Genomic DNA, 10,236 nt, shown 5'->3' with positions numbered 1-10,236 from the left:
TGCAAGTGATCATCAGGATTGAAATCCCCAGGGTAGGTGGTATCATCCCCTATGTAGTCTTCTCCTGCGTCTGCCTCTGAATGCGTAGGAGAAAAGGACTGTGGATCCTGATGGAAGGGTTGAAAGTGTTCATGAAGCACTGGTTCTGAACCTTCCGGCAATTTGTGTTTTTAGAGGAATTTTGTATGAGTCCAAGTTTTTCTCTGGCGTGATTTTCCGCTTGCGGAGCATCAACCTACCAGTGTCGGCGTCGATAAAGTGTGCCTGTGAAGGCTCGATATCGGTTTGTCCAGTGGATAGGGAGTGTGTTTGGCGGACATGTGTCCGAATTTCGAACATTTTCGGTGCCGTGGGTGGCGGCAATCCAAATGTGATGTGCGCCGGCGCCGAGGGTGATTTTGCGACCTTGTGCGTTTCGGGACCCGGCGTAGAGTGGAGGGTTGCCCGGTCTCTGATGCGTTGTAATGATGCTGAGACCTGTTGCAAGGTGAACGCAGATGGCGCTTTGGAACCGATCGGCACCTTGGAGGTAGGCGTCGAGGCGGCATCCGACTTATTTCCAGTCTTTGGGTCGTCGATCCGAAGGGAGGTATCGACGCTCGTCGGAGTCGACGATTTGGCAAGCGCCGCCGTCTTCGACGTCGACGGGTTGGCCACCTTGACCTTGGTGGGTTGGGCCGTAATCTTCGGAGCCATAGGCCGGGGCGCCTTGTGGGGACCGAGGGCCTTCTTCTTCGGCTCGGCGCCCGGACCCGTTGCTGTGAGCGCGGCACCGAAATCTCTTTTGGCGCGTTCGGTGCCGAGGGTCTGTGCCGGCGTCGAAGGAGTGGAGGGCTTCGAGGCCTTCGATCCGATCGTAACTAGTTTCGCTTTCGGTTTCGATGTAACCGGTGCGACGGGCGGTTTCGGTTTCACTGAAGGGAATCCAGTCGTCTTCGATAATAATGGCTCCTGTGAAATGTTCGAGGCCGGGCCTTGAGGCGGGGCCGAAGAACCGTGTGATTGATCTTGGGTAAGGCCCGCAGGCGATCCCTCGACCTGAGCCTTACGACGACTTAGTTTCTCGGCCTCCGTCTCGACGGGTTGGCCTAGCTCTTCGTTGGAGCTATCTTCCTCGGCCCCAAGGGCCTCATTGTAGTCTCCTACCTCTTCGACGATGTCTTCGCTCTCAAAGATCACCTCATCGTCGTCTTCCGATCGGGAGTCGTGTTCGGAAGCGTGGCTGGAGTCTACTTCTACGCTCTCGGCATCTTCGTCCTCGGTGCTAAAGATGTTGGCCGGGGCAGGCGCCGACTGCTGTGCCTCCAATCTCGCTGCCCGTCGATTCCGGAGAGTCTTCTTCGATCGGAACCGGGCGCAGGCCGTACATTTCGACTCATCGTGATCCGGTGAGAGACACTTGTTGCATACCGGATGGACGTCGATGTGTGGGTATTTCGCGTGGCATAGAGGACATCTTTTGAAGGGAGTCCTCGATTCCATCGTCGATCTAAGTTCGATGTTCGGACCAAGCGGATCCGAAAAGCGTGAAGAAGGTGCTAAAACACTAAAGAAACTGGTCGATACCGAACGGGAACAGTACCGACGAGATCTAAAGGCCTTTTGGCCTTAAACAAAATTTTCCTAACTTGAGCTAAGATAAGCACATCCGAACCCAATGGCGGAAAAAAACAATCTAAGGATGGAGAGGATGCCCATGCGCACTGTAGTCCAGGGGAGGAGCCATCTATCTCGTGATACTTCGAAGACTCTTCCAGGACAACAATGTGCAATCATCCGGACCCAACACTAGGCGGCGATCTATGCACAGATATGAATTCAGCAGCCCACATGCCTCGAACAACGGTAAATAAAGTAAAGAAAATGACGCTCACATCATGATGCTGGCAAATGCATGCCTGGTGATGTAGGCATGCATAATTCACAACTCGCATACACGTATTCATATTAAGGTACTTCTGCAACATGGCAGTGGGAAAATAAAGGAAGGTTTTCACACTACACAGCAGAACAGCTCTCTCTTTGTTTGCAGACTGTGGCATCTTTGTACAAGGAAAGCTCACATGCATGGAAACATCTAGGAGCAGATAAGAGGAAGAAGCTGGGATAAATAGAAGAATGTAATTTTTCCATTACCTTGTAAAGAAGCTGAGAAGTTGTAAATGTGATAGCTAAAATAGATCCTTTTGGCGATAAAATATATGTTGGAATGTACAAGTGCCTGTGTTTCAGCCAGCAACACCTGTTATCACAACATTGCAAGCTGTGAATAGCTAAACTAATATGACTGATGTGGCATCTATGAGAGTTTCCTATATCAGAGTCACCACTGTAATGCCATCTTTATATTATGTATGAAGTACTCAATTGGTGTTATTTGGTATCTCTGAGTGGAATGGGTAAGGCCCCCTAATCCAGACTGAAATTACATAACATTTGTGGTACGGATATTCACACTATTAATTATACAATTTATTCAGAGCAATTATGAAATATCACATTTCTAACGAAGTTCAGTTTTTTGGTTAATTTTTGTTTTTCTCCTGTAGGTTCAATCCGCTCTGCGCATCTTAAATTCCAGCCAACACATATTTTGCTCTAGGGTCTTCATGAGGACAAGATTGGTAGCGACCTATAATGATTCAACAAAATCAGGAAGATGGTAATACATCAAACACCAAAGAACTCGCTCCCTTTAGGTCGAAATCATGCATGAAACAAATATAGAAAAGAGTAATGCAATTTGCCTTCAAGCTTCAAAGTGCATGTTAAGCCTGTGCCAAAGCGGAAGGCATGCATCAGTCAATAGTAATGGGAAATGTACACTGAAAACAAATGCACGAACAAGTCACGTCCAGTATTTTATTTGGGAGGAAAATATTTTTATTACAGCAGTAAAATAATTGAGATGTAAAGACAAATGTGATGGTCTGTCTCGGGCTCATGCTTGAATGGCGCAAGCGAAGTTTTCTAGTACCTCTGCAAGTTTCCAACCAATGTCTTTCATCTGATTGTCCTTCCCACCCTACTCGAAAAGGTGTCAACTTCACAGTGACTGGAAGCCTTTGAACAATGAGAAGAACCCAATCCAGCCTACCCCCATGGCATGTTAGTCTCCATTTTCATCAACAACTTCAGCCACAACAATAATTGTTCAATTTTATGGTCAGGAATAACATCTTTGGTCATCCATACACCTGTGTTCTTAGGCCCATTCGTAAGCATTCCTTTTCAAGAGTCAAATACCTACATCTTCCATATCTCTGCAGGGCTTTCCTCTTCGTTTAGTTGCATCTTGGCCTCTGTGCCACTCTGCAGACACTGCCACAGGGAAAGGAGCGTAGAACTGAAAGTCAGTATAACCAGAGTCCCGCTTTCACTTCAGGCACACAATGATGTTCGGGTCATTGTCGAGACGCTCATCCAGCTCCTTGTAACTCATTCCTAAAACAAATTGAAAGAGAACATCAGGTAGTCCTGGAAGACACTCACCTTAGCAAGGATACAAAGCAGTGAGGAGAAGACAGCCAATTGTTAATAAGAACCAACATAGATTTAGACTCAATTCTATATCAGAGGCCGCTCATGCTTTCCTAAAATTCGGGCTCATACTGGGCTGGTGTCTGCAGAACATCACACTAGTCTACAGCTATGAAACCGTATGTGTCAGACAGCTTTAACAGCCCCAGTGGTAACATTCAATATCCTACCCTATTCTTAATCTGCGACCCCATGCATTCGCAGGCATGACTTCAGTAAATGTGGCAGGTAAAAGGACACTCTAGTAGAAGTTCGTGAAATCCCCTACGGCAAACCAAAACGTATACATTTTGACTTTGGTATCCCATTATAAAACAAGCATTTGCAATGCAATAGGTCTCGCAATTATGCAAGTTTGAGCTATTGGCATTGTAAATGACAATGCCTTTTATGTATGTTTTGTGTTTTTAAACCTATATAAAATGCATTGTTATTGATAACCAATAGGTCAAACTCTTGCAAATGTGAGACATATTGACTTGCAATAATGGGCCTTCTCATCCAGTTTGAGAGCTCATTGATGCAATTCAGTACAGGAACTGCACTCTACAAAAACCTACATTAGGTATAGTAAATATGAAATAATATTGTTTCACATTTGATGACCGTATAGGCAATCTAACTAGCAAACATGATTAACGGACACATTTTGGGCAACTCGTGACACAGGAGCATTTGTGAATGTTGCAATAAAAAAAAAAAAACATTACTTTCAGTAGATGAAACTCAATTTAATGGTATACTTGTATGTACTTAATTGAGACTGAAAAATGTTGAAGACACTTTTTTAGCATTTTAAAGTCTTTATCATAATTTTTCATGACATTTTGGACTGATTTACACCTTTTGATGGCTCTTCCTGAGCTTTGGCTCTTGGAGCCAAATCAAAGGCCTGGCTCAGCTCTCCCCAAGGCGGCGTGTGTCTCCCTCAGATATACAGTGTCTACTTTGCACGTGTGCAGCCCTGTCATAAGCTGCCCTTCATAATGAATCTGCAGCGTCAATCATAACACAGCCCCTCCCCGTACCCGCATCATAATCTGTACAGCACGCAGATCTCTGCAGCATGCTTGTTATTTATTTACTTTTGAAGCAATCGCGGCACACCCTACTGTAGCGTGAACCATCTTAAGCTAAAACGCGGGGTGCTGCGATTGCTTCAGAAGTACATAAATAGAACAAAAAAAGCAGGCAGAAGCCACATTTTTCCCCCATTACCAATGTATGAAACAGTGCGTTAGCTTTAACGCAGTGCCATCCCTGCTACAAAAATAAAGGACCACCACTACCGGGTATAAAAGAAACAGGCCTAAGGCGGGGTCGGGGTAAGACCCCTCCGCTACTAAATTTAGTTTAGGAACGTTCCACGAAACCCACACTGTGCCTGTATATGCTTCCCCGTAATAATACCAGGCGACGGGGGTTGGATGACCCTCCCACTCATCCCCTGTCTCCGAATCGCACATGCTACCCCTCCTCCTATCGGCTAACGAAGACTCACCAGTTCCACGGCCGCCATCTTACATCGATCTGCTCGCTCACACTACGGACCGGGACACCACAGCATTCAAACCCGGTTGGTTTGAAGCAACCCACGTGACATACAAGGCCGTCGTGGCCGGGGCACGTGCGCGACGAGCAGACTACTGGGTATTGTAGTGCCCAGCGCTTTCTACTTCGCCTCCTGTTGCGTTCTACTTCCACGCGCTTCTCAGAGAAGGGTGACCTGGCGTGCGAACCAGGCGTTATAACGTTAAAGCGCGAGTGGAGGAGACGTCAGGGAGGCTGGTGTGGATGATTAATTATAGAGGCGACAATGTTTTTTGCCAAGAGTGAACGTGAGATGGTTTATCAGGAGAGATATAACATGGTTGAGGTTCCGAACCCGAAGTGATCCGGAACAAAGTTAAGCACGCCATTAAAATAATATAAAACACAGCCCATAGCAATTCGTACCGGGCTCGGCGAAAACCAATACCAGACAAAATCTGAAATAGCCATAGGTCTGACACATATTATACCATATGCTGAAAAATGCTAAGGAGCGGGCTGGTTACTAATCAGAAGGTGTACTAGGGCAATCTTGGTTGGGAGTACTGTTTTGAGATGGCCGCTACGTACACAGGTCATGAATTCGGAGTAAGAGCGGGCCATCGTTTGTTTTTAATGTAATCGTCTGTGACTGTGACGTTTTGTTTGCCTTTTTGTGACGTCCCACTTGGACGGTCTCGCCTGCCAAAAGGTTTCTTGTCTTTATGGGCCATGTGTTTGGCCCCATAAAGATAAGAAACCTTTTGCGACGAACGTAATTCAGGCGAGCCCGTCCAAGTGGGACGGCTCAAAAAGCCAAGCAAATACGTCATGCACAGCTCTGTTCCAATGGCTGGCCACCGTTTACCATAAACGGTGAAGCCAGCCAATGGAACAGAGGGGCGGGGCTTAAAGCCCCTTACAGAAAATACCCGTTAACACTAAATCTCACCAGCGAGACTGCGCATGCGCGCAGCCTACGCCAGGCGAGACCTAAAAAAGTTAATTTTATATCGTACATTTTTTTTTGTTAACAACAGATTTTATTAAATTTGTCAGCGTACCAGATGTGCGAAGCCCAACAAAGAAAGATACAAAGGAAAGGCATAAAATTATATCTCTGGGTACATTATACAAACCCCCTATAGCCTGCAAAACATCAGACCAAGGAACCATGAACCCCCTTATATAGTACATTTACTGTTCAGAGATGTATGTTTTTTCTGATGAAAGGAGGACTTTTTCTTTTTTGAGGAAGGGACACTGAATCACAAATACCTTTTGTAACTTACTCATCAACAATTTGAGTGTTTAAACTCCTAGGTAGCATTAACAGCATTTTATTTTATTAACAAGTTGGGATTGTTTGCTGTAGTTATAAATACTGGATTAAATATTTTAAAAACTGTGTAATATAGGCCTGTATCGGCAGCAAGGTGTTCTGGTGACATTGGCAAACCATGAAACCGAAGGCTGAATGCTTTGTAAATGTCATCTGAACTATGTATTTTTTTTATATTACACAATGTATTACTTGGATTACAGTAAACTTTAAAAAGATTTTGAATATTTGAGTGTCATACTCTTACTATTCATTGTTTGCCTGCAGTTATGTCTGTCTATGCTTTGAGAAATGTGTGTTTTTCTTGGAGATAATGTGCTAATATATAAAAAGAAAGAAAATACAGTGCAATGTGTTTTGCATTCATTGGGCCTGATTCATAAAGGTACCTTACACTTTTGAGTTAAATTTACACTTTGGATTAAATGTATTGCTTTCGGTATTTACAAACTCAGAGTGTAAACTTACTACAAAAGTGTAAGTTTCATGTCTCCACCCAAATAGTTAAAAAAATGGTTTACTCTTGTGTGGGTGGGTGACGTCCCTCCCTAAACCCCTCTTAAACCTTCCTAAACCTATCCACTTGTCATAAGTCTGCTCCTTTTACCAGCCACCCACTCACTCCCTCCAGTCCCACCCGTGGTTACTAATAAAACGTATACTTGGGTCTGTTTAGACTCCATAATCTGGGCGGAGAACTCCGCCCACATATGTAGAGATAATTGTGGATGGATAAACTCCACACAGTGTTATTGAAAAGCACTCTGAAATACTACAAAACGCACTACAAAATGCAGGTTGGAAATCAAGTCCATAGTGTTTATGGTCATACACTTGGGGAGATTCGTTGGTAGATGCTTGCATCAAGGCTGAGCCTGAACTTGGCAAGTAGGCTGATTAATGTTCTAAGAGCAGCACTGTCAATGAAAAAAGTTTTTTTCACCATTACTGAAAGAAAGGCTAAATATGGTGAGTATATCTAATCAATATATCTCTCGCTCCACACACACACATATATATATATATATAAATAACATTTTTATAGATTAAAAATAATTACCTAGTGGCGGTTGTTATAGTTAGATCAGCTGTTCCATAGGAAAAACGTTTTTTTGTGGTGCTAATAACTTTGACACCGTTTGACAAATCTTCATGAAACGTTCCAAAAAGGTGCTGCTTTTTGACTAGTTTGTGCATGGAAAGTTTCCGGGTGATCCATTAAACGGGGGGGGGGGGGGGGGTCCCAAACGTAAAATCCCCAAGCATTTTCCATAAACTTCTTTAGACAAGACTACAGCAAAAACTGCTGAACTGAATTACACCAAATTTGGCAGGAAGCTTGATCTTGGTCCACAGATAGGGCTTTTTCTGATTTGGTGTCAATCTGTTGAGTAGATTTTGAGAAATTAAGGTTGAGAAATAATTGCTTATCTGGACGGTTGAGTTTCGAGACCCTTGAGGGAGCGCCAATTTAAAAAAAAGAGCGCTCCGGTTGTCCCATGGAGCTTCTCGTCCAGTGATGGCAACAATTATATCATCAGTCATGTCATAAAGGATGTCCTTGAACATGTCTTGAGTGATGTAATATGTGAGGTCAGAAGCAGTGCATGGCGGGGGCACAAGTTATAGTTAGCTCCTCTAACTATAACTGGTGAATGTGTGTGTTAATATATTAATGTTGTCACTGACAAATTCACCAAACTATAAATTTACTTTAACCTTTATTTTGTCTCAAAATATATATATATTCACTGAAAAAAACAAAGGTTACAGGGACGCTATAGTTGGGCTCACATTTCACTTGTACAAAACCAGAGAAATTCAACAGTTATAGTCACCTGAGCTAACTATAAGTTACACCCCCAACACACTGCTTATGACCTCACATATTACATCACTCATGACATGGTCAGTGACATCACTGATGACATCTCAAATGACATCACTGATGACATCATGCAGTTATTGTGAGTGTTTACAAAAAGTGTCAGAGTTTTAAAGATATATACTAAGATATTACTAACATTAAATGTGTATACTTGGTATACTACTAATGAGTGATAGTATTTGTAAAACATATTATGTGAGTGGCTGTATGACTGTGTGTATATCTACATTTGAGTAGGTGTGAGTGGCTCTATGGGTGTGTGAGTGGTTGTATGGGTGAGTAAGTGGATGTGGGAGTGACTGTACTTATGTGTGAGTTGGTGTGTCAGTGGTGTGTGGGTATGTGAGAGGCTGTATAGGTGAGTGATGGGGTGTGTGACTGGCTGTATGGTTCAGTGAGTGGGTACATACGTGGGGTATGGGTGAGTGAATGGATGTGTGAGTAACTGCATGGGTGAGTGAATGAGAGTGGCTGTATGGGCGAGTGTGTGCTTGTGACCGTATAGGTAAGTGACTTCATGTGATAGTATCTGTATGACTGAGTGGGTGTGTGAGTACCTGTATGGTGCGTGAGTGAGTAGGTGTGTGAAAAGCGTTATGGGTGATGGAATCGGTGTGTGAGTAGATGTATAGGTGTATGAGTGGGTGCGTTAGTGTATGTTTGACTGGATGTGTGAGTGGCTGTTTTGGTAAGTGAGTGGGTGAGCTAGTGGCTGTATGAGTGACTAGATGTGTGAGTTGCTCTATGAATCAGCAAGTAGGTGTGTGAGTACTTGTATGGGTCTATGAATGGGTTTGTGAGTGTGTGGAAACAGGAGTGGGTGTATGTGGGGTTGTACAGTGGCGTGAATCAGTGCATGATGTCATGAGTGATGTAATATGTGAGGTCATAAGCAGTGCATTGTGGGGCCTAAGTTATAGTTAGCTAAGGTAACTATAAATGCTTAATTTCTCTGGTTTTGTAAGAGTAAAATGTAAGCCTTACTATAAAGTCCCTGTATCCTTTATTTTTTTCAGTGAATTCCTAAGGTTTTATAAATTCTATTTCCTAACTAAAATGTCCCCGTAACCTTACTAAGATCTGAGAGGTAGGTATACTCTTTACTGTGTGTAATGCTAAAGTAGTAGTTCACATAGGTAAATAATATATATATTTTATAATAAAACTTTTTAAGAACCGCGGAGCCTTCGTGGCACAGCAAACATAGGCAAGTGTAACTTTGTATTGGTGGTAAGTATAAGTGTGACACTATGTATATGGGTATGTGAGCGTGTGTAAGAATGCCTCTAAAGGTATGTAAGTGGGTGTGAGGGTTTCTATGTGTCTAAGTGTGGGCGTGACAGTGGGTGTATGAGTATGTCAAAGAGTGTAAGAGTGTCTGTATAGGTGTAAGTATGGGTGTGAGAGTGCCTGTATGGGTATGTAACTGTGTGTGACACTGTCTCTATAATATAGATAGGAGCATGACAGTATGTGTATGTCAGAGGGTGTGAGAGTGTCTGTATGGTTGTAACTGTGAGTGCCTGTATGGGTATGTAAGCGAGTGTGAAAGTCTCTGTATGGGTGTATGTGTGGGTGTAACAGTATCTGTATGGGTATGTGAGCATGGGTGAGAGTGTCTTTATGGCAATGTAAGTGTAAGAGTGTGTACGTGTGTGCATGAGTTTGTGTATGGGTATGTCAGATGGTGAGAGAGTGTCTTTTTAGGTATAAGTGTGGGTGTGAGAGTGTCTGTATGCGTAAATGGGTGTTTAAGTGTCTGTATGGGTGTAGATATGAGCGTGGCTGTGTGTAGCTATGTCACAGGGTGTCAGAGTGTCTGTATGGGTGTAAGTGTGGGTATCACAGTACCTGTATGTGAGTGTGAGTGTGACAGTGTATGTATAGGTGTAAGTATGTGTGTACCAGTGTCTGTATGGCTATGTGAGCATGTGTG

General features: G+C 43.6%; 1 protein-coding gene across 2 annotated transcripts in view; it reads right to left on the bottom strand.

Annotated features, from left to right (window-relative positions):
* Positions 1-2,848: 2,848 nt before the first annotated feature.
* The window catches only part of NPRL2 (NPR2 like, GATOR1 complex subunit), a 141,454-nt gene continuing 134,066 nt past the window's right edge, over positions 2,849-10,236 (bottom strand). For both annotated transcript variants that reach the window (XM_085625157.1, XM_085625158.1), the window contains exon 12: positions 2,849-3,444. In XM_085625157.1, the coding sequence (XP_085481283.1) occupies positions 3,377-3,444 (68 nt within the window). In that variant the 3' untranslated portion in view covers positions 2,849-3,376. The remainder of the gene's footprint in view (positions 3,445-10,236) is intronic.

This window comes from Triturus cristatus, chromosome 9 (assembly GCF_964204655.1).
Source record: "Triturus cristatus chromosome 9, aTriCri1.1, whole genome shotgun sequence".
Classification (NCBI taxonomy): domain Eukaryota; kingdom Metazoa; phylum Chordata; class Amphibia; order Caudata; family Salamandridae; genus Triturus; species Triturus cristatus.
Note: the sequence above shows the minus strand (reverse complement) of the source record. Positions and strands in the feature narration are given on the sequence as shown.